This window comes from Sus scrofa, chromosome X, assembly GCF_054392235.1.
Source record: "Sus scrofa isolate SSC_HxYL_T2T_F1_AM1 chromosome X, Sscrofa_HxYL_maternal_Yorkshire_Landrace_v2.0, whole genome shotgun sequence".
NCBI lineage: Eukaryota > Metazoa > Chordata > Mammalia > Artiodactyla > Suidae > Sus > Sus scrofa.
The window spans coordinates 17754944-17779866 of NC_139401.1; the positions used below are offsets into that span (position 1 = coordinate 17754944).

At 50.8% G+C, this 24923-nt stretch overlaps 1 protein-coding gene across 5 annotated transcripts in view; it reads left to right on the forward strand.

Moving 5' to 3' along the window:
• NHS (NHS actin remodeling regulator) overlaps window positions 1-24923 on the forward strand; it is a 490359-nt gene that overhangs the window by 394728 nt on the left and 70708 nt on the right. The window contains exon 1 of one of the 5 annotated variants that reach the window (XM_085008589.1): window positions 4096-4598. The exons of the other annotated variants lie outside the window; for them this stretch is intronic. Within the exon in view, the coding sequence (XP_084864715.1) occupies window positions 4373-4598 (226 nt within the window). The 5' untranslated portion in view covers window positions 4096-4372. Of the gene's footprint in view, window positions 1-4095; window positions 4599-24923 lie in introns of those variants that run through there. 5 annotated transcript variants of the gene reach the window in all.

Genomic DNA, 24923 nt, shown 5'->3' on the forward strand with positions numbered 1-24923 from the left:
GGGGAAGGGGCCAGAAGGAGAGCGAGAGACGGATGACAGTGAGGAAACGAAACACGAAGGAAGGAGCTTGGGAATCTAAGTGGGAATCTTTGAAATGCGTTACCATAGAGACCAATAATAAGCCTTCTTAATAAAGACCCTAAGTAATCAGCAAAGCATTGCATTGTGTTTTGTATCATCTGATTAAAGAGAGGAGCGTGAGTTGTTCAAGGCAGGCTAATTCTGGTAATCACCCCCCCCCAACATTTCCGTGGCCTGTTTTGCACGTGGCAGTCTCACGCGGGTCAGCATGCAGCCGTTTGGGGACCTAGGCTCCTTTCACTTGGGGGTTTCTCCACCCCTCAGAGCCTCTGTGTCCCCCGTCCCCCCCGCCTCCCCCGGCCCCGCTGGGGAGAGAAGGGAGAATGTGGAGGAGGAATGGGCAGGAGCTTTGATGGGCCAGGCCTGGAGGCACACTCCATTGGCTAGCACCCCGTTGCTGCACCCGACTGCTGCGGGAGAAAGAGACTTTGCTGAGCAACTAACTAGCTGCTTTCTTCCAGGCAGAGTAGAAAATATGCTCTAAAACAACGAGGGGCTTCAGGAAACTGCTCTTGGTGGGGTAAACTTGAATTGTATGGAAACGCACCTACGTAGACTCACGCGTTGCCTGGCAGTGCCAGTTAAAGGGACTAGCCCTGGGTCCTGAGTCACATCTAAGGACCACAGGCTGGAAAACTATGGTGCTCAGGCCAAATCCCACCCACTGTGCGTCTTGTGCATAAAGTTTTATTGGAACACAGCCACCTTTCTGCCTTTTAAACTGTGACAGCAGAATGGAAGCGTGGCAACAGAGATTGCAAGGTTTTCGAAGCCTGAAATATTTATTGTCTGGCGCTTTACAGAATGAGTTTGCTGCTCTGGGTCATTACTGGCCTAAAGCGAGGGCACATTTGCAGTTGTTTTCCTCGTGACACCTGGTCCCCTTGGCTTCCAGTAAAAAGGAGCGGGACGCCCACATGGACGGGGATGGACACTCGGCCCTTAGAATGCAGGCTCCTGGGGGGCCCTATCCCTGGGGGTACCCAGCACAGTACCTGGCATCTAAGAGATGTTCACCAGGTACTTCTGTTTGAACCCTTGAGCCGTTGGAAACATCAGTACCCTCATGGTCATCAAGGGGATAGGGAACCCAGAAAAACTGCAGTGTGACCATGTGCGGGAAGACCTCAGACCCAGGAACTCCCTTCCCTGGGCTCTTATGATGTGCCAGGAACCATCATGCTATTTCCTCTTCCTAACAGCCCTATACACAAGGCAGTCCTGTCGGCATTTTACAAGTGAAGAAACCCAGGTTCCGAGAGGTCAAATGATTTTCCAAAGGCCATATTGCTAAGAGATGGAGAAGCTAGGATTCACACCTAGGTCTTTCTGGGACCAAAGTCCAGGGTTGTCGTTGTTGTTCTCTCTAAACTATGGGACTCGCTAAAAGCCTCATCCCGATAGGATCTAGGTATATCATTATGTTCATCTTCTCTGTTATCAACAACCTCATTATTGCAGAGATCAGTGCAGAGGGCACGACACGGATGGCCATCTCTGGCACTTTATGGAGTTGCACAGGCCTCGCTGCCAAGGCTTTCCCTTGATCAAGCAACCCTTGAAAACCAGAGCAACACAGTTCCTCTCCTTGGGACGAGTGATTAGCGACTTGGCCACCAGCTCCCCATGGTCTTGCCAGGGATCACGGCAGGGGTGGCCATTTGGCTCATCCGAACATAAATTCTCATTTCAAGGCCTGAGCCGTTTGAGCCCCACTCGGGGTGGGGCCTCCCACCCACGCGAGGGTGGAGTCTGTCGGGGAGTTTTTAACACACAGATCTCCAGGCCTCTCTGTGCGCCTTTAACAAGCTCCCAGGCGCTGCTGGTGCCGCTGCTCCGTCTAAGGGAAAGACTTCCCTTTTCTTTTTAGCAACTCCAATGGGCCTTCCCACCTGCCGTGGCCACTCATCAGGCCTTCGAGAAGTCTAAGGAGCAGGGGAAGCTGCGCCCACTGACCTCAGTGATGTCTGGCATTCTTTTTTTTTTTTTTTTTTCTTTTTGTCTTTTTGTCTTTTTTAGGGCCACACCCACGGCACATGGAGGCTCCCAGGCTAGGGGTCGAATCGGAGCTGCAGTTGCCGGCCCGCACCACAGCCACAGCAACGCCAGATCCAAGCCGCGTCTGCGACCTACACCACAGCTCACAGCTACGCCGGATCCTCAACCCACTGAGCAAGGCCAGGGATCAAACCCGCAACCTCATGGTTCCTAGTCGGATCTGTTTCCCCCGCACCACGACGTGAACTCCCCCCCGTCTGCCATTCTTGATCGTGCCGCCTTGGTGAAACCCTTTCATCCCTCGGTGTCTCCGTCCTGGTCTGCTACTCCTCTGACTCATCTCTCGTTCTCTCTGGGGGCTGCTATTCCTTTGCATCGCCACCCCTTGAACCCTGGGGGTGCACGATTCTTCTAGCCCTCCCTGGGGGAGTGACCACACCACCTCCTCCCACCTCGTCCTTCCTGACCCGGCCACATTCTGTCTTCCAGGGCAGATTCTAGCCAGATTCTCCGCAGCCTTTGCTGGAGGCTGGCAGACCTCCGAGGAGGTTGCTGTGAGTTGGGGCCAGAGGAGAGCAGCCAACACAGACTAACCTGGGTCCAACGTGCTACTTTGCGTGACCACAGTCATAATTCATAGTGATGCCAATTAGGAAATACTCCCTACCCGGGCTCGCGCAAACCCTGTGATTTCTTGTGACTGTGGCAAGTCGAGGGTTTCACCACAATTTGTGAATTATGGAGGAGTCGGGGGCCTCGTGGACACAGCACTGCTTTCGCATGCCAACGTGCCCAGGGCAGAAACCTCCCTATTTGAAAATAGGTGGCCTGGTCAGAAAATCATCAAGCATTCCTAAGATGGGTTTCCAAGGCATCCAGGCAAAATTACCAAAAGCTCCCTCCCACGAGGCATGTTTTGGATAATTTCATTCACTGGTTTTTCCCTTGTTATATATTAGGATATATCTCATAAGTGTTGTGTTTTAAGTGGCCCTAAATGGCTTTCTGTCTTCTGCATATGGTTGTTATATATAGAACCTGCCAGCCTAAGGCCTGGGCACACGCTGCCATGGTTTTTAACCCTGGTTCAACCTCAGAGCTGGTTCAGTAAATCACCCTTCCCTGGAGATGAGCACATCACTGGGAAGGCATTGTCTTTGCAGTGTTTTTAAGCCTGGGCAGGGTGAGTTGTGTGTCGGCTGCGAGGTTTGCGCGGCGGTCCGGAGATGCATAGGGGGAGGGGACGCAATGTTACAGTATTCAGGCCGCACTAACCCTGTCCTGCGCGCGGGCACATGCTCCACGCCAGTCTCTGTCCTCCCTCTTGCCCTGGCTGGAGGAGTTGGCACGATCGGCATCTCTGATTCCTCTGCTGTTGGCCAGAGACCAGGGACGGGGAGGTGAGAAGGGAGCCACAGGGGTGCGGTGCTGAGCAGCCGCGGTCCGTCCAGCCTGTTGGTGATGTGCCGAACCCGCCGCCACTCCGGGCATGGGTAGCGTGCAGCACCAGCGGTCGCGCTGCTGGAGAAGGAAACGCACAGGTACCAGAAATCCGGATCCGGGATCCTCCCCAGCCCCCAGCTTGGCTAAGTGCACGGGGCCCGCTTTGTGGCCGGCTCCCGCGCGCCACCGAGTTTGGGGCTGGGGGTCTGAGTCCTGCAGCTCACTGCGGCTGGCAGCAGGGGACGGATTATTTTTAGCAGGTCCCCTTTAGCCCAGTGGAGCCAGGGGATGTTCACGGAGCCGGGCGGCTGTCTGCAGAGCGTTGGTGCAACCGTGCCTGCTGCCCGGGAGGTTTGGCTGCCGCAGTCCCCTCCATTCACTGGGCTGTAAATCGAAGCTGTCTACACCGGCAAGGCGCTCGATCCCAGCGTGGCCCTGGGGCTACGTCCCGCCCAGGTCTCCCAGCACCTGATTTCCCAGTGGTCAATTAGGTGTCTCTGCCTGCAGCATTGAAGAAGTGGAGGGGCCAATGCCCCGGCTTTGATGGAGCGCGCCGTGCGCAGAGACCTCCCCAGTCGACTTCCTCATCAGAAGGCAGCATCCATTCATAATTCTCTCTCAGCCTGTGGACCGAGTTAGGCTGGAGCTGGGCATGGACTCGGGCGATCTCCCTTTTTGCATCTGAAGCAGAAACTAAGATAAAAGGGAAAGGAAGGGGGAATGCGGTCCTAACGCAACAAAGCACTGGAAAGCCCCCCGAGAGGCCTCTCCTTTGCGGGGAGAGGGAGAAGAGGCAGATCCCCAACCCAGCGCCCCAGCCAGCTGCTGCTTCGCTGCGGAGCCGGCACGCATGCCTACCTCACCTGACGGCCGCATTCCCGGGGAGCCGGCGCGGGGCCCGGCGGCGCGCCCAGGGCGCACGGGCGGTAGGATTTCTGCACCGGGGGAACGATGCGCGGGCGGGCTTCCCAGGGCCGAGCCCGAGCCTGAACGGGCGCCGGGAGAGGCTGGCCTCGGCGTGTCGCCCCACCGCAACCCCCCGGGATGCTCCGCGACTCGCAGCCCAGGCCACGCGGGTGCGTGAGGAATGGGACCAGCGTGGGGGGAGGAGGGGTAGGGGCAGGTGACATCATTTGGAACTAATTTGCCACACCTCTGGGTGGTGGGTGAACTTGGGGAAGGGAGGAAGCAGGCGCCGCCGCAGCCCCGCTGTGCGCAGCCTGAGAGGAAAGACCCTCGGCCGAGGTCTGAGAGTCGGGTCCCCTTGGCAGAGCAGAGTGAGGATGAGCCGGCAGCCAAGGTGGACCGCGCTTTGCTCCCAGGGACGAGGGGAGCCGCTCTGGTTTTCAGGGTCTTTTTTTTTTTTTTTTTTTTTAAAGCATATTGCAGCTGCAGCTTTGAAGTTTGCCGCCTCCTCCCCACCCCCCATTCCGGGTTTTGGGGCGGGGCGGCACTTTTCCACGCGGCTGCCTGGGCCTTTACTAGGTGGGTGGAGGGGGTTGCAGCAGCTGCAGTGTCTGGCGATGGTCTTCCTGTAGGGGACACAGGCACCGTAAGTGGGAGGGTTCCGAGAGCTGGGGAGAAGTCGGGGCTACCTCTTGGTGCCCCACGCTGTCTTCCTGCCCTGCCACTTGGTGCCGGGTGGCATTTTGCCTGTGCAGGGGGTTCTCTGTCATGGAGCTGGCTATGCTGCTGTAAGGCAAATGGACTGTTAGGATGAGCTGGGAGAGAGAGGCGAGGGGGCTGGGGCTTTTCCTTTCACGGCAGTGTTAACCCCATCGAGCCCGCTCCCTTGGCACACCTGTCCACCTGGGTCACCATCGGTGGGCCCGAGGGGGCTGCTGGCTGACTAGCCCTGCCAGCCGGTGGGTCAGAGCTGGACTTGCCCAGGGCCTGCCAGGCCAGGCATGTGTGGGCAGTAAAAGAGCAGAGCCCCACCTGGTGCCCCCTCGGGGGAAGGTTAAGCAGGCCCGCCATGATGGTGCACAGGGTTTTAGCCGTAGCCTGCTCTACTCCTGAGTTGGGAGTGCGTGTTTTATGAGGTTTTTATTGTACAGTTTGGGGCCTCCTGGTCACCAGTTTGTTTTTCACAGCTGTTTGTGAGCAAGGCAAAGATAACAGCATCTAAAAATAGCCCTGCGGCTGGAGAGTCAGCTTAGCTTGACCCCACTCTTACAGGGATGGGGTCCCCCTGCCCAGCTGTGTGAGGGCGCGCTGCCTCCAGGCAGCCTGAGCCAGGTCCACACAGCCTTCAGAGCAGGTCAGCCTCCCTCTCGGGGCAGTTTGGGGCTGCTGGGGGCTGGTCACGTGAGAGGGCAGCGGCCCATCCATCCCGACGTGGAGTCCAGAGCACCTGGGCTGCAAGATTGGGGGATGGGAGTCCAGACAGAGACCCCTTCCCGGCCCCCAGCCGTGGGCATTGACAGTGTGCCAGGCCCTCTGGGAGTTACACTTAGCCACGTATGTGGGGCTTCCTCCTCTATGCCTCAGGGGCCAGCAGGCCCCTCCCCCCCAAAGGCATTTGGCCCAGAACACAGAGGGACTAAGGGGTGCAGGGGGTGCAGACTGTGGGCGGAGGGGTGGTGCTGCTCTTTCCTTTCCAGACAGAAATTCCTGGGTTGTTGAGTGAGGAATATCTTCTTGGGTGCTGAGAGGTACCCAGTCTGTCTGTAGGGGGCCACCCGCAGCTGATGGGGAAGGGACCGAGTGGGTGGAGGCAGGAAGGGACTGGGGTGATCGTAGGAGATGGTGGGACGCCCCAGGACTCCTCCTGTGCGCTCTGGGTCTCTCAAGCCTGGTGGAGCTCTCCTGTTAGTTATTTTCAAAAGCCTTCATTTCCCTCATGTTCGCCTTGTCTCTGGCAGCAGAGATGGCAAAGTCCACCTTGAAGAAAAAGGGCCCATCTCTTCTTGATCTGGTTGAACGATGGGATTTTTTTTTTTTTTTTGGTTTTTTGCAAAAATGCATGGGTGACTGCTGGAAAAAAATGTAAATGCCTAATTTTTTAACAGTGAAATAAATAAACTGAAGAGCATGGGAATTTAGGAGGGCCAGTGGGAATTGCCACCGTCAATTCCCTATTCCTAGGTAGAACATACCCGGTGATTCTCTCCTCCCCGTCAAGGTGAATTTCGATTTTAAAATTTTACATTTATTTTCTGTAGGCCATAAATAGAATCATTGGGGCAATATTAGGATAGTTTGATTTGGGGGAAGGAAGAGACCAGGAAACAAAGCACCTCTGATAAATCCTCTCATCATTCCTCTAGTCTTCTAGTAGAGACTTGAAAATAGTTGCTGGTTTATCTTCAAAATGTCCCTCATCTTCATGTTCCTTACAGAAAATGCAAGATTATTGATGATTCAGTGTAACCAAAAGGCCCAGTGCAGCAGCAGCTAACTCTTTGGCCCCCTTAGAGGAGCAGAGGGCAAGACCGTGAGCTGGGATTCAGATTTCATAGACTACACTGACTTGGCTCTGCCTGTAGCAAGTAAGATGTTAATGATCTCTTGCACTTAAACAGAAAGGGGCTGCTTCCCCTTGAAGCTCTGAACCTGAATCAGCAATTAATTAGAGACTCACACTGAGTGTATTGGCTAGGGAAGGCTAAACACTGTAACAAGTAAGTCCCAGATCTCAGGAGCCTAACATAATGCATTTTTCTCTTTATCATATAAAGTCTAATCAACTTTAGGCTTGTGGTGGCAAAGAACCTACCTATTCGCGTGCCCTCTCGCAGCTCAGTCATCCCCTAGGGCCTCGGAGTCCCTCCCGGGTTCCTTTGCATCTGGCCGGCAGAAGGGGAAAGAGAGAGCGGGGAGGACTGGAAGTAGCCCACCTCATCAATACCCACATTCCACCGGCCAGATCCTAATCACTTGGCCACGTCAAACTGCAAGGGAGGCTGGGAAATGTAGTCTGTGCCATGGCAGTGAGCTCTCTGGCATGGAGGATGCCCCTTTTTGGCTCTACTTTGGGATTTGGATTTGGCTCTGGGCAAGTCACATGGCCAAATGCATATCTCTATTTTTAAAATGGTGGTAATTTCACCTGCCCTTTCCTGTCTCACGGGATTTGGAAAGGTACTGAAACAGAAAAGGCTCCCAGAGGGACCATCTGGTCTAGCCTCTTTGGGCAAGGTCATTGTCATTATCCCTCATGTTATAGATCACTTCCCCAATGTGACACAGCTAGTTTATGGCAGGGCTGGAATTACAACCTGGGTCTCCTTCTTTTGGCTCGGGGATCCTTCTGCCATGCTCTGCTCACTCTGCCCTCTTATGGAGACAGTTACATAGGATATATTTTCAGAAAACTGATACACAGTCCCTAGGCAGCCTTTTATCTTGTATAATCGCTAAAAACAGCTATGCATGTGACTTAAAATTCAGGTGAGGTTTTTTCCTCCAGTTCTTCCTGTAGAACCACTTAAAGTGTTAGGCTCGGAAGAGCCAGGCACTGGTCTCTGCCCTGTACGTATATTAACTCATTTAATCCTCACGGTAACCCTGTGAGGGAGGGACTGGTATTATCTCCACTTTATAGATAGGGATGCTGAGGCACACAACTTGCCCAGGGTTTTAGGCTAACAAGCGACAGATCTGGAATCGGACCCAGAAACCAGCTGGGCTCATCTTGCTACACTCCATCTCTGCTCTGGTGGCCTCCCTCTCCGGCCCTGTCCCCTGCGTCCAATCAGCACAGACCCTGATACTCACGATTTAACATTCTGAGTTTCTTCTCTTAGTGGTGACCTTGGAGAGCCATGACGGGGTCATCTGTAAACTTGCTGAGGCATGAATTTGAGCCTCCAGCATATAAAATTGATACACAAGGAGTTCCCATCATGGCTCAGTAGTTAACGAACCCGACTAATAACCATGAAGTTGCGGGTTTGATTCTTGGTCTTGCTCATTGGGTTCAGGATCCGGCGTTGCCGTGAGCTGTGGTGTAGGTCGCAGACGGGGCTCAGATCTGGCATTGCTGTGGCTCTGGCCTACGCCGGTGGCAACAGCTCCAATTCAACCCCTAGCCTGGGAACCTCCATATGCCGCAGGGGCGGCCCTAAAAAAGACCCCCCAAAAAGACAAAAAAGTAAATAAATAAAATTGATACAAAGGCTTGAGCTGCACAGCCAGTGACAGCGCCCCATCCCTGAGCTCCAGCTCTGACAGCCCAGGGAGGCTTTTTTTTTTTTTTCCCTTTTAAAATTTCTGGTCTACTCATCACTGGGTAGGCAGCACCTACTAGGAAGCAATAAAAAAAATACTTGTTTCCTTGTGAAAATCAGCCGTCAATTGAGGAAGGACTCTTCAGTCCAACTTTAAAAGGCAGTGGATTTGGTGCGGTAAAGCCAGGCGAGCAGAGCCATCTGAGTCTTGAGGTAACTGCTAGTTGGGGTTGTTTTTACCTCTCTGCTGTTGCGTAAGAAACCACCTCAAACCTCACCGGCTTACGAAACAACAGCTATTTCTGTTGGTTCAGGACTCCGTGGCTGGGACGAGCTCACCAGGCACTTGTGCCAGTCCCACTGGTGGCCCGTCAGTTGCAGTGTCACCTGGGGGTAGGCTCCACTGGGATGCTGGGCTGGCCGTGCTTTTGTCTCTCTCTGGAGTCTCAGGGCCTCTCCTGCAGAGTAGCTGGACTCCTTACTTAGGGGCGTAGGGTCCCCAAGAGCACAAAGGTAGAAGCTTCCAGGCCTTCTCAAGGCCAGGCCTGTGATTTGTTTGACCAGCAGAGTGACTCAAGTCACAGGCTCAGCCCAGACTCTAGGGCAGGGAATTCACCAAGGGCATGAAAACCAGGAGGAATGGAAAACCGATGACCCCCGTGGTGAACTGAGAAGCTTCTGTATTTACAGATTCCAGCATTCCCCAAGGTCACGGGAGCAGGTGGCGGTGCACTAAAATGTGGGTTAAATAAAATCTGTTCCTTTTACTCCGGTGGAGTGGAGTCACATAAAAGGCTCCAAAAGGGACTGGTTCCTGGTTGCCTGGTTTGTGCTCCATCCCCAACCTCATGCCCTGTTTCTGTCCTGAAAAGCACTGAGGCTGTGGATGAGGCTGCCCCAAAGGGTGGGGAACCCCGGTGTGTGACTTCTGTTCTCTTGCCATCCCAGACTGTGTCTCTAAGGTATCAACAGTTTTAAAAGGATCAGTACACACCCTCAGATATCAATTAAGGATAGTTTCTGAAAAGTTAGAAGCACACCAGTTGGGGTCAGGAGACAAGGCTATTTCTTTCTAACCTAGAGCCGCATCTGCGTCATATGGAGGTTCCCAGGCTAGGGGTCTAATCAGAGCTGCAGTTGCTGGCCTACGCCATAGCAATGCCAGATACAAGCCACATCTGTGACCTACACCATAGCTCATGGCAACACTGGATCCTTAACCTACTGAATAAGGCCAGGGATCGAACCTACAACCTCTTAGATTCTAGTCGGGTTCATTACCACTGAGCCACAATGGGAGCTCTGACAAGGCTATTTCTTTTTTATGGCTGAGTAGTACTCCACTGTGTGTATGTGTATATACATACCACATCTTCTTAATCCATTCATTTACCAGTGCACATCTGGGTTGTTTCCGTGTCTTGGCTGTTGTGAATAGTGCTGCAGTGAACATGCGGGTGCATGTGTCTTTTTCAAGGAAAGTTTTGTTTGGATATATACCCAGGAGTGGGATTGCTAGGTCGTATGGTAGTTCTCTGTTTAGTTTTCTGAGGCACCTCCATACGATTCTCCATAGTGCTTGTACCAATTTCCATTCCCACCAACAGGGCAGGAGGGTCCCCTCTTCTCCACACCCCCTCCAGCATGTGTTATTTGTGGACTTATGAATGATGGCCCTTCTGACTGTGTGAGGTGGTCCCTCATACCGACAAGGCTATTTCTGATCTCCACCTGCTCTTCCCCAGCAAGTCGCACATTCTGAGGTGTCTGAGTGTGCACGGCAAGAGCCCCTGGCTGCCTCAGGGGGCAGAGCTGCCCTCCCGCCGAGATGGACTGGTGGGTTCAGTCATCTTCCCCGGGCCCTTGAGTTACTCTAGCCGATGCGGGTGCGGTGGCTCCTTTGCTGCCCTGCCCGCACACCCCCTTCCACAGCAGGACTCAAGCATTCATTCCTCAGAGCTGGGCAGCACAGCCAAGTCTGTCTTTGGGGAACTGTCCTTGAAGAGAGCCACCTCACCCAAGGTCATACCCCTCCACAGGTCAGCACACTTGTAATGACTGGTCACACTGCCTTCCTTCGGGACCGTTCTGCGAGAGCCAGAGCTCCCCCATGGGGTCTGTGATCCATTGTGGTGACTGCATCACGGCCCAGCTTTCCTCTCAGCCTGGTCCTGTGTAATTCCCTCCAGAGACCTCAGCCCAAAGAGCGTTTCCTACCAAGCTTCCCCCAGACCAATACACAGACGTCAAAGTCTACTTCCAGGGAGCCTGACGCAAGACAGGAGGCTTGTAGAACGGGTTACTTCCTGCCACAGGGTGGGCCACTGTGAGCGCATACCGAAGCCGGACACACAGCATGGCCTGGCCTGCCCCCGGCTTTTCCAGTTGGGAAGCGATGACAGGCATTTAAGCAACTGTATGGTACCTATGGGAAGAGACTCATCAGTAAATCGGACGCCTCAAGGATTTTTTTCTGCTTCTTACGCTACCCTCACAACCTCCCTCAAAGTTATTTTGGGGGGATGGGTGACTCACGCCATTGACTTTGTGGTTAACAATTGTGCCTAAACGCTCTCCCACCTGATTATTTCTTCCTTGGGGCATGGCACTGGCGATCAAAATTTATCTTTCAAATTAAGGCTATAATTATATTTTGATAAAGATCTGGCAATTCAATGAGAATAAAATTCCGAGGGTTGCCAGGATACGGATGACTCTGGGTTATAGAGAAGGGTTTGCAGGCAGAATACTAATAGGTGGTTCAGCACTCTTATCTAGACCTTTCCAATAGCGTCTGATAATGCAGGCCCATCAAGTACTGTTTCTCTGCTATTATTCTCGGAGGATAAAAGCGATGAAAGATATAAGCAGGGTTTTATGAATGAAAAGGTGATTCCTCAGATGTCTTTTGGTCTATCGCACTAGAGTTAAGAAATAGAGTAATAATTAGGTGGTGGTACCTCAAAATATAGGAGGCCAAAGCCTTCTCTTATTTCCTTGCCTCCTCTTTTATTGTCAATAACAGCAAGATGTCTTAGATGGTGAGTTACTGCTTTGTGTTGGGAGATAGGGACCTGCGTTTGCAATGGTGCTGACTCCTAAGAAAATAGGAACAGTGGCATTGCCTATGGTGTCAGGTTCTAATTTTCTCTTTCTTTCCTTTTTAACTGTCTGATTATTATGCATTCATTCATGCAACAAATATGGATCCCAGGTATTGTGCTGGTCCTGCTGAGGGATCTACGAGTGTTTAAAATGGATAACTGCATGGGAAGATAATCGCACACTACAGCAGCCCCCAACATGGTTTTCTGGGGAGGCAGAGGGGATAATTCTAAAATTGAGATATAATTTAACGTAGTTATGTACACATCTTAAGTGTTGAATCCAGTGAGCTCAGACATAGACATTTGTGTCACCACCTCCCAAAATAATATACATAGGACATCTCCATCACTCCCCAGATTTCAACAAGTGGTCAGTCTTCCACGCGCTTTGTCAGCCATTATTCTGATTCCTGTCACATAGATGGGATTAGCCTGTTCAAGAGTTCCGTATAAGTTGACTCACACCAATGTAGAAATTTTGATTTTTGAAAAAATATCTGGCCTCTTTTATTCAGCATACTATTTTTGAAGTTTACTCATGTTGTTTTACGTGTCAGTAGTTCATTCCTTTTTATTGCTGAGCGGTAATCCATTGCAAGAATATACCACAGTTTGTTTATCCATTTAGTTGAGCGGTTTCCAGTTTGGGGCTATTAGGAATGAAGCTGCTAAGAATATTTTTTTTACAAGTCTTTTTGTGGATTTACATTTTCATTTCTCTTGGGTGAATGTCTAGGAATGAAACTGCGTTGTCATAGGGTAAGTGTATGTTTAGTTTTATAAAAAACTGCCAGAGATTCTTTCAAGATGGTTGGACCGTTTCAGACTCGCACCAGCAATATATCAGAGTTCTAGTTGCTCGGTGTCCTTAACACTTGGTATGTCAGTAGTCATTATAGCGGATATGAAATGGTATCTCATTGTGGTTTTCACTTTAATTTCGCTGATGACGAATAATGTTGAGTATCTTTTCATGTGCTTACCAGACATATATCTTCTCTTGTGAGATGTCTAGTTAAGCCTTTTCTTCATTTTTACTGGGTTCTTTGTCTTTTTATTATTGATTTGTAGCAGCTCTTTATATACTCTGAATGAAAGTTCTTTGTCAAGTAAATGGATTGCAAATATTTATTCCCAGTCTTTGCCTTGCCAACTTATTCTTCAATGGTATTCTTGTGCTGAAAAGACATTTTTTAATTTTGACAAAGTCCAATTCATCAGGATTCTCTTTTATGGCTAGTTCCTTTGAGCCCCATCAGAGAACTCTGCTTGCCTCAAGTTCATGAAGATTTTCTCATGCCTTTTGTGGCAGAGGTTGTACAGCTATAGCTTTTATGTTTAGGTATGTGATCTTTCTGTAATGACTGCTTGTGTATGGAGTGAAATAGGGGTCAAAATTAATTTTTTTTCCCATAGGTATATTCAGTTGTTCCAGAACCACTTATGAAATAACAAAGACCAAAAAACTTTCTTTTCCCCTGTTGAATTGACTTCATGCCTTTTTCAAAAAAATCTATCAGCTATATGTGTGGGTCTATTTCTGGACTCTGTTCTGCTCCATTGATCTATATGTTCACTTTCTTGCCAAAACCACACTGCCTTGACCTCTGTAGATTTATAATAAGTCTTGAAATCAGGTATTATACATCCTCCAAATTTGTTCTTCTCTCTCAAGATTGTTTTAGCCATTCTAGAACTTAGGCATTTTCACATACACTTCAGAATCAGCCTGTCAATTTCTTTTTAAAATGCTGGGATTTTGACTGGTCATTGATTTGAATCGGTAGATGAATTTGGGGAGAAGAGGCATCTTTAACAATGCTGTGTCTTCCAATCCCTGAATATAGTATAGCTTTTGATCACATAGGCCTTCTATAATTTCTCTTAACAATGTTTTGCAGTTTTTACTGTGCAGGACACACACACATCTTCTGTTAGATTATATATGCTATACTGGATAACATTTTAAGTTGTATTCCTTTTAATTCTCTAATTTTTCATCACACACACATATATATCTATATGTACGAGAGAGAGAAATACAATTGATTTTTATATACTGACCTTATATCCAGTGACTTTTCTAATTTTACCCATTAGTTCTACCAGTTTTTATAGATTTCATAGGATTTTTAACCTACACAATCACGCTGCTGATAATGATATTTACTACTTCCTTTCTTATCACTGTATCTTATGACACTGGTGAAAGGAGATGCTTTGATTTCTTCCCAGTCTGAGGGGAAAGCAGTTAACATTTCACCATTAAAAATGACGTTAGGGGAGTTCCCGTCGTGGCTCCGTGGTTAACGAATCCGACTCGGAACCATGAGGTTTTGGGTTCCACTTCTGGCCTCGCTCAGTGGGTTAAGGATCCGGCGTTGCCGTGAGCTGTGGTGTAGGCAGCAGCTGCAGCTCCGATTAGACCCCCAGCCTGGGAACCTCCATATGCCGAGGGGGTGGCCCTAAAAAAAGAAAAGAAAAAAAAAGAAATGACATTAGGTATAGATTTTTCTTTTTTAGAAATGGCTTTCAGGAGTTCCCGTCGTGGCGCAGTGGTTAACGAATCCGACTAGGAACCATGAGGTTGCGGGTTCGGTCCCTGCCCTTGCTCAGTGGGTTAACGATCCGGCGTTGCCGTGAGCTGTGGTGTAGGTTGCAGACGTGGCTCAGATCCCGAGTTGCTGTGGCTCTGGCGTAGGCCGGTGGCTACAGCTCCGATTAGACCCCTAGCCTGGGAACCTCCATATGCCGCGGGAGCGGCCCAAAGAAATAGCAAAAAGGCAAAAAAAATAAAAAAAAAAAAAGAAATGGCTTTCATCAGGTTTTGGTATCAAGTGGCTTTCATATGATGAGTTAGAAAATGTTCTCTCCTCTTCTCTTTGCTGAAAGAGTTGGTGTAAACTGTATTATTTCTTCCCAAAATGTTGTATGGAATTTACTGGTGAAGCCATCTAGGCTTGGAATTTCCCTTGTGGGAAAGGTTTTGACTAAGAATTCAGTTTCTTTAGGTGACAGAGGTCTATTTATCTTTTCTTTTTTTCCTGTATCCCCTGCTAGTTTTTTCCCCAAGGAATTGTCCATTTCATCTAAGTTGTTGAATGTACTGATGGTGTGGACTGGCGTAGACAGAAAAAGCAAAGATACGGCTTGAGGCAGGACTCCGAAGACAAGCAGGCACTTAGGCTGACCAGGAGGGGCGGTCTGGGGAAACAGCGGCGTGAGAAGAGACATGGGAGTGGGATCGACGGTGGTGTGGGTTCTTTGACATGGATGATGCCAGTCTGGTTGAAGAAGCTTTGGGTAAAGAAGTGGAAAATAAGGTTAGAAAGAAAGCTCAGGACTGGATCAATGCCAGACTGAGGAGTGTGCACCTCACGTGGGCAGTGAAGAACCCCCGGATGAAAGGCCACTCCAGGAAGATGGTTTCGGAATGATGAGCTGGTAGGCGGGAGAGTGGCGCAGGGTACGGGGTGAGCGCTGTCTGGAAGGAAGGAGTCTGATAATCAAGAATGTGATCTAGGAAGAGTTTAATGCCTGAAGTTTTTGCAACATTAAGGCCCCTGAATATTTATTTCTCTACACACGACACAATGTTATGCCCCCAGTACACACTTAGCAAACTGTATTGTCTCTGCCCCATATCCATCTCTTTACCTACTATTCACCATCTGCTCCAGAGGAAGAACCCAAGGTTTATTCATGCTAAAGTGTTAGTGCCTGGCCACACACGAGGCGCTTAATGAATATCAAGTGAATGAATGACATCGGAAAGTACGGGTGAGCGAATGAATGAATGAATGAATGCATAAGCAGAGCAAAGGAAACCTGTATTAGGATGGGCCACACTACACCACGCCAAGAGAGAAACCAGCAAAACTCAGTGCTTTCATACAAGAAAAGGTCTATTTCTTTCTCGCACCAAGTCTGATGTTAGCTTCGAACATACAGTCCGCAAGCAGTGGAGGAAAAGAGAGCGGCAAGGCTCTTGGGAGGTGGTGTAGGGACCAAGCCTCGAAGGGGGGTACATTCCCTCTGCCCGCGTCCCACTGCCTAGTAGCTGGCACTCTGTCACTTGGCCGCGAGCTCACTACATAAGAAGCTGAAAATGTAGGTGTACACAGGGACATTTGGAAAGCGCGGAGGACAATTAGGGAGGAGTAAAAGGGAGCCCGCCGCAACTATCTGTTGTTGCTTCCAGCCTGAGAGAAACCTAAGCCCTAGAGATGCTAAGGAACTTCCAGAGGGCCACCCATGCAGCCCAGAGGCCAGTTGTGCCAAGAGAGCTCAGCCCCCCTGGCTTGCCTTTTAGGCCTGAATAGTTATCACCTCAGGGCTCGCTTACTGCGAACTCACTTTTAGATGCCAGCTCTTCCAGAAGGAACTGTGAGCTGAATGAAGCACTAATAGACTCCGCTGTCGGTTACCGGGTAGCTCCAGCCAGAAGCACAAATGGAGAGTCGCGATGTGGGTCAGGAGAGGAAGTTTTGATGATGAACCTCCCAGGAGGCAGCAAAGCAGTCCTGCTCCAGGAGGCATCTGCGCCAAGCTCATGCCAGCTGCCTGAAAGGAACTCCACGTCCTCTGTGATCTGGAGTCCCCTATCCAGGATCAAAGTAGCCGCCTCGGCAGGGCCCGAGCACCTGGCGAGGCCCTGAGGCCGCGGGAGTGGCTGCTGGGGGGTGGCCAGCGCAGCCCGAGGTGTGAGGGGAGCGCCTTGTCTGCCCCCGAGGGTGGAACAGGGGGAAGCTTGCCCCCTGGGCTGGGCTGTAGTTACTGTTTCGTTTTCAGAGCTGCCGTGAGGGTCCCCGATGACGCAGGCCAGAGAAAGGGTCTGACGTTTAGCACATAATGGGTTCCCCGGAGAAGGTGTCATTGGTGGTGACCATGGCGATGGAGCAAGAGGAACCGATCCGTCTCTCATGTTTAAAAAAAAAATTTGAGGTGGTTGGGGTGCCACTGTAGAGAGCCTGCTGCTTTTCCCCCGGAGGCTGCCACCCTGAGCAGGGCTGTGGACAGTCCCAACTCCCCGGCCTCAGTCAGTGGTAGACACGTTCGAGTGAGTGAAATACAAAATGTTACTTAAATGGCAGAACGCTCTGAAAACGCGCCATCAGAGAAAGGAGTAGGGAACCAGTTGGAGGAAATAGTGAAAGAAAGGATTAAAGGAGATACGGTAACTTTAAAATGAGGAAAGTGGAGTTCCCGTCTTGGTGCAGTGGAAATGAATCCGACTAGGAACCATGAGGTCGCGGGTTCGATCCCTGGCCTTGCTCAGTGGGTTGAGGATCTGGTGTTGCCGTGAGCTGTGGTGTAGGTCGCAGACACGGCTCGGATCTGGCATGGCTGTGGCTGTGGCATGGGCTGGCTATAGCTCCGATTGGACCCCTAGCCTGGGAATCTCCATATGCCGCGGGAAGCGGCCCTAAAAAGCAAAAAAAAGAAAAATGTAATATATCCAAACAGAGCAGGCTGCTTGGTCTGTTAGAGGCCTCGGCTCTCGCCAAGGACAAAAGGGAAAGGAGTGTGAAGGGGACAGAGAGCGGAGGCGGCGGCAGGGAACGGCAGTCCGGGGACGCGGGCGCAAAGAAGGGCCCTAGCCGTCGCCGAGTCCTCGCCAACACGTGTGTATTCAACTAGGATTTTCTTAATTGTTGAGATGAGCCTTTCGGGGTCTATCCAAATAAATACAACCGCCCCAAAGCCCCAAATCCCTACGTGTTCCTAAAAAGGCCCTGACAGTTCTGCGGTTCGGATGTGGAGCCGTCTGCTCCAGGCCACTGGCCTGAAGAGTTGCTTAGACAGCCCCGTAGATCCTGCCTTCTGTGGGGGGTAGAAGCCCCCCCACAGAGGCCGCTGGGGTTGCTGTCGTGGGCTTTAGCCGGGAGCCAACATGTTGGAACGACCTGCAAAGACACAAAGGTAAGCGGACACAGTGCTGAAAAACGGGCATCCCGACACCTCTGCGGGTCGCTCGTCCCAGGTGGCTTTTGTTTTGGAAAGACCAAACCTTTACTTGGGCGGATAAAGGGCAAATAAATGTACTCACCGAAGCTGCTGGTTTGACAGGCTTTAAAAGGAAGTTTAAAGAGCAAGAGTCAGAACATCGTCTGAATCTCCTTCGTCCATGAAAGGAGATCCCCAAGCCCTGTGTAAGGTACTAGGTGCCTTCTCTCCACTGTCCTCGCTCCCCCATGCGCATGTCCCTGCCCCAAGAGCCGATCCGCCGCAGAAAGGACAGAAAGGGCCCCATGACAGCCCACCAAGACGCCTGTCTCTTGTCTGCACAGCCCTGAATCTATACCTTTGATGGAATTCCCTGGCAGCTTTTGGAAAACAGCCAGTTTAGAAAGTGGTTTATGGGCTGTGTAGGTGCAAGGAAATAATAAATGCTTCTCATGTATTACTGGGAGGAAAAACAGGTGAGCCAGCTGTTTTTTCACTGGGTGAGATTCTGTCAAAAATGCCTCTTTCTGGTGAGTTCCTGCTGTGGTGCAGTGAGTTAAGGACGTGGCATTGTCTCTTCAGTGGCACAGGTTCGATCCCTGACCTGGCACAAAGGGTTAAGGATCTGGTGCTGCCACAGCTGTGGCATAGGTCACAGATGGGGCTCAGATTGGATCCCCGGCCAGGGAACTTCCATATGCCGCGTGTGTGGCCAAATAAATAAGTAAATAAGAATGCCTCTTTCCGAGGTTGCTCTGCTGTCAGAACAAGCAAGGGGACCCTATGTGCGACTTGGACCATGGCTTGGTCTCAAAACAGGTCTCAGGGCTGATGCCATTGATTCATGCCTCGTGGTTTGCAGGTTAGTGGCATCTGTGTTTCAGTCTTGATGCCTTTTGCTGCAAGGGTGTAAGGCTGCAAACGAAAAAGAAAAGAATGTCTTTCCTTTCCAAAGTTACGGTGTAGCCCCTTCTTTTCCTGACTTGCTCTGTTGCCAGATGAGTCTGGCCTTGGTGTCTCTGACCAGTGCAGCTCTGCTTTGTGACTCTCAGAGAAAGTTGCTGTGGGCAGCAGGAGGGTGGTCTGCAGGCAGGAGCCTGGGTGGGGGCTGGGCACCTGGCTCAGAGGACGATGAGACGGCATCTCGGCCTGGCGGCCCGCAGGCACTCCCGGGCCCAGGCATTGCCGGGGCATGGCCTTGGAGAGAAATCGAGCCCAGTGTTCTGGCTAAGTGGGTGCTTGCAGCTTTCACCGGGGAGGTGACTTAGGGAGGCGCGTGTCAGGATAAACGGCGGCTCTGCCTGCAGACTCCCGGAGATAATTCAGAGGGAGAGTTTGGGAAGAAAGAGCAAAGGAGGGAAAAAAGCCAGCCCTTAGCAAAGCAGCAGGAAAGCAGAGACGTCCTTAGTGTGCCCTCCCTCGCAATCCTCATTTCTGTGGATGCCCCCGAGCGACTCGTAATTCAGCCTGACTTCTCTGCGTCTGGTTTTCAAGGAAAAGCTTTTGTTAATGCCGACTGTAAATTGAGGGGGTGGCTTTAAAGATGTTTTCTGAAGAACAAAACCTTTCACGGATTATTTCCAACGCATACCAGTGTGTTTAACAACATTAAATAACCCTCTTCCTTATTCGGTCCTTCAGCAGGCATTTATTGAGCACCTACTGTGTGCCTGACAGTGCTGGGTGCTGAGACACAGAGAAGAGATATGCTTTGTCCTAAAAAAGCCTATAGTCTGACAGGGAAATAAGCAGCTACAGCACCGTATGAGGTGCACTGTCGTTGACCCCCGGCCCTGCCAATTCAGAAATGATCATAATTTGGGGGAGGGTTGAGATACGGATTATGTGTGTGGTAGCCTAGAAAACACAGCTTCTAAGCGAAGGAAGAGAAGGCATTGATCAGGCCCTGCCTAAAAGTACGAAGGACTTAAAGGACCATACAGGCAGCCATGGACAGGATGCAGCAGTGCAAGCAGAAGCCCACTTTAATAAGCAGATACCAAAGCCCTCACTTTCGTTTTTTCCATTTTTTATTAGAGTTGATTTGCAGTGTTGTACCCATTTCTGCTGTGCAGCAAAGGGACCCGGTCCTGTATACACATACACATTCCCTTTCTTAGATCCGCTCCGTCATGGTCCATCCCAAGGGGCCGGATCTAGTTGCCGGTGCTGTCCCGCATTCTAAATGTAACAGGTGGCGGCTACTAACCCCAGACTCCCCGCCCGTCCCACCCTCTCCCCCCTCCCCCTTGGCAGCCACAAGTCTGTCCTCTCTGTCCGTGAGGGCGGCTTCTGTTTTGCAGATAGGGTCATCCGTCGAAGCACTCACTTTAGAAGGGCAGGCCTCTGACCGACCGACCGCACTGTTGCCATCTGAGGTGAGGGGCTGGCACGTATGGGAAGGAAAGGGGAAAAGTACAAAGGTGAACAGCAATACGATCAGACCACGTCCTCGGCTGCGAAGGAGCCAACTGAATCGCCATGGCATTGTCATGTGACTTCAGTGAATTCATGTAATGGGAGCTGCTGCTGCAACAGGTCACCTCCAATATCTCAGTGGCTTAATACAACTCAGGTTTATTTTTCACTTGCTTAATATCCAAAATGAGTGTTTCTTCATGGGTGGGTCGCTCCTCTCCCAGCCGGAGTTCAGGGATCCAGGCTCTTTTTATCTCGTGACGCTGCCGCCTTGGGCACAAGGCTTCTAAGGTGTCAAGAAGGCGAAGGAGACCGTGTGGGAGATTTTCACGGGCTGGGCTGCAAGTGGTGCAGATCACTTCTGCTCACGTGCTGCTGCTGGACCTCAACCCTGCGGCCATGCTGAACTGCTGGCGTGGCTGGGAAATGTAGTCTAGCTGTGCTCGAGAAGAGAAAAGGACTCTGGTGACCAGCTAGGCCAGACTGCTACGCTGAGCTGGAGGAAGAGGTCATTCCAGTAGACGTCGGCTCCATGTGGGCAGGTACCCTCCGTCTCTCTCTCTTACCTTGGGGGTCTCTGATGTGCAGCTGAGAATCTCGGCCTCCCCGGTCATCTCCTCCATGCCATGCCTCTCGGCACCTTGCGCTCGCTCACATCCCCCGGTTTTGTTCCATCCGAATGCGTATCGCTACCTGATTACATCCTTCCTTATCAATCCGTGTTTACTTCCTGGCCTTCCTCCTACCTCGACATAAGCTCCACCAGGACAAGGACTGTGCCTGTCCTGTCCACCACGGCATCTGCAGTGTCTAGCACCGTGCCTGGCACGCGGGTGGTCCTTAGTCACTCTTTGCTCACTGAATGAATGAACCAGCTGGGCCCCGGGAGTCTTGAATGGCTTCAGGGAGGAGGTACAACATGAGCTGGATAGTGAGCAGAATTTATCTGGGAGGGAAGACATCAGGAAAGAAAGGACGTAGATTGAAAGGAGACAGACGGGGCCGCAGAGATGCAGAGGCGGAATCACTGGTGGAGTTGAATCACACCCATTCGGCTGACATTCCTGAGCTCTTGTAACATGCAGGTCAGTGTTCCAGGCTGTTGCTGGGCCGGAGGACTCCAAACATACACAAGGAAGCCCATCCCTGTCCTTAGACAGCTTGTCCGGAGCTCTGCTTTGGGGGCAACTGTGACACTCCCTGCAGGTTCCTCATCCCAGTGAGCCAGCAAGGCTCTACTGAGTGACTTCAGTCTTCCTCGCCAGGCTGACCGTGGCCTTCCCACATGGACGTCTGCTCCTGTGGGGCACAGTGGTGTGGGTTAGAAAGTGGGGCAGCGAGGGAGAAAGTGCTGTGAGGCTTTGGACTCAGATGCATTCGCTTGAAGTCGTGGCTCTGGCATTTGTAATCTCTGGGGCCTTGGGCAAGTTCTTAACCTCTCTGCACCTCTTCAGTAAATTAGAGATAATCGAATGTGCTTCCTGGGTTTATTGGGGGAACCAAATGAGATTACCTCTATCCAGAGCCTAACCCAGTGCCTGGTTCACGCACATGCTCCCCACCTAGTGTTGTCTTCCTTCTTGGCAGCCCCTAACCGGCCCCCTTTGCTTCACAGAACTCCTGGTCCAGCTGCAGTGCACCCCTCCTCCTGGGACGTGCACTGACAGATGCTTTCCAGCCTTCACCCTGGGTTGCCTCAGAGGAAACTGCCAATATTCACATCTAACCTCGAAATGGAAATTTTATGTGGTTCCCTTGCAGCATTTTCCAACCTCCCTGCTAATCCTACCCATCACCCCTGCCCCCCGCCGCCGCCCCCCTTCAAGGTCACCTCTTCCCAGTATCTCTTCCTGAACCGGAGAGCATTTCTCTTAAATCTGTACGGCACTCTGTACCTCTCTCAGGGGGCACACTTCATCTCAGGTTCAGGTTATAAACTCCTAAGGGCAACGACGGTATCTCTTTCGAGTTCATCTGCACAGTCTGTACCTTGAACCTAATAAGAGGTTACACATTCCATTTCTCAGACCCAAGTGTGCTCAGACGACAGGGACTCCAGGATACTCAAGGGGACCAGGATCAAGATCGGCTGGCAAGGAGTTCCTGTTGTGGCTCAGCGAGTCAAGGACACATCACAGTGTCTGTGACGATGCGGGTTCAATCCTTGGCCTCACTCGCTGGGTTGGGGCCGTGGTGTAGGCCGGCAGCTGCAGCTCCATTTCGACCCCTAGCCTGGGAACTTCCATGTGCCGCAGGTGCAGCTGTAAAAAGAAAGAAAAAATGAGCTCCTGCTGAGTCTCTGAACTGCGGCCAAGCCCCTTGTCCGCTAATGCAACCCTCTAGAACCAGGTGCCTGCTGTAACCTTTTTTCTGTCTTTTCCTCTCACTCTGCCTGCCTCCTCAGCAAATCAACCTGAGGAGAGAAACAGGACGGATGCCTTAAACCTGGGAGAGAGACGTAGGGTGTCATTTATGTATTTTTGAGAGATTGTTGAGTTTTTGGATACTCACTTGCTTATTACAGCTGAGCCATAGGAAATCAACAGTATTTCTAGCCATTCTGGCCTACAAAAATATCAGTTTCATCTGGTCCCGCCTAGTGTCCTCGTATTTGGGCTCATTTACCGACATTCATAGGTGAGGCAGTCTGATCCCTGTGTGTGGTCCACACAGCCACTTCCTTAGAGAGATCCCTAGAGAGGCCACTCTGCTTCTGAGGGGCCCATGGCCTGTGGGAGGTTCTGCCATTGCTTGTGGAGTTTCTATCAGAGGCTCCGGATTCAAAAATGGCTAGTTCATTTCCCTTTTCCTTGCAGGTGCCAACATATGCGTTTGATCTCCGGGATAAATGCCAAGACCTCCAGGCTTGAGTTTTCAAGTCTTCTGGAGATGAAAGGCTGCCCTCATCACCACGTGGGCTTCTCTGTGCTGTTACTCAACAAAGCGAGGCCAGCTCCTCTGAGGCCCAGTGGCAGAAATCCCCAGAGACAAGGAGGGAAGGGAAGGGAACGCCTCGTGGCCCGAGTATGGCAACACATGGGCTAGGTGAGCATGAAGGGCAAGAAGGCTTGTGTATTTTTCTCAATGAGCTGCAAATTTAAACTGCAGAAACTCTAGATGTATTGTAGTTATTTATGAACTAGATCCACCTGAATGGGGCTGTCGGGAGCCTCTCTTGATTGTCTCCTTTCATGCACCCAAAGGAATGTACAGCACCTTAGCAATCAACGTATCCCACACCTTCAGGCATTTCCTAGGACTTTGAAACAAAGTAATTCTTAATGTCCATTTCTAGTAGAAAAATATACTAAAGACACAAGCAAAACAAAAAGAAATATATAACTGAGTTCAGGTGTCTTACTGTAGTCAATTTGAGGCTACGCCAGTAAGAAATTATGCCACTGTCGTTAAGAATCATTTTCAGCATAAGAGATCAATCAAATCAAGGAAGTTAAATTAAAACCTGTACTCTGGAGTTCCCGTCGTGGCGCAGTGGTTAACGAATCTGACTAGGAACCATGAGGTTGCAGTTCGGTCCCTGCCCTTGCTCAGTGGGTTAACGATCCAGCGTTGCCCTGAGCTGTGGTGTAGGTCGCAGACGTGGCTCGGATACCTGCGTTGCTGTGGCTCTGGCGTAGGCCGGCAGCTACAGCTCTGATTCGACTCCTGCCCTGGGAACCTCCATGTGCCGCGGGAAGCAGCCCTAGAAAAGGCAAAATGACAAAAAAAAAAAAAAAAAAAATGAAACCTGTACTCTTAGATCTGAATAGGAAATAGTGGTTTCAACTCATGATCTTCACCTTCTGAAACTTGCTTATTTTTCGAGTCCTGTCTGTGGAAGAAGCCTAGAGTCTATCACAGCCCAGCAGCAGTGAATACCACCCGCATTCGGAATGTGGTGTCTAAAGCCTGTAGCCTCTGAGAAGAGCCAGGACTCCTCAGAGAAAGGGCTGATTCCAGGTCTGGGGCGACCGATGTGCAAGATGAATCCGGGACACCATATCATGTCTGAAACTCAAACAGAGAAGCAAAATGACCTTGAGAGGTCCAGTGACCTGTTCAGTGCCCCACAGGAGGCAGAGCCCTGGTAATAGCCAGGGAGCTTAGTCCGTAACCCTGCCGAAGGCAGCCTCCCCCAGCCAGGCCCCCAGGCCGTGGCCCATCCAGCTAATGTTCCAACTAGGATTCTGAGTTGTCTGACCAGGGTTTTTCGCTGCCACACTTGGGGGGGATTTGGACAACAAATCCATTTTAAGCTACTTTGGCATTGGAGAACTTTTTTTTTTTTTAAATTGGAGTATAGTTGATTTACAAAGTTGTGTTAGTTTCAGGTGGAAATGGCAAAGGAACTCAGTAATACACATATCCATTCCTTTTCACAGTCTTTTCCCACATAGGTTATTACAGAGTATTGAGTAGATTTCCCTCTTCTTACTGTAGGTCCTTGTTATGTATCTATTTTACACATAGTAGGGTATATATGTTAATTCCAGCCTCCTAATTTATGCCCTCCCCCCATGTTTCCCCTTTGGTAACTATAAGTTTGGTTTCAAAATCTTTGAGTCTGTTTCTGTTTTGTAAGTTCTTTTGTATAATTTTTTTTTTTTTTGTCTTTTTGCCATTTCTTGGGCCGCTACCATGGCATATGGAGGTTCCCAGGCCAGGGGTCGAATTGGAGCTGTAGCCGCCGGCCTACACCAGCGCCACAGCAACGCGGGATCCAAGCCGCGTCTGCTACCTACACCACAGCTCACGGCAA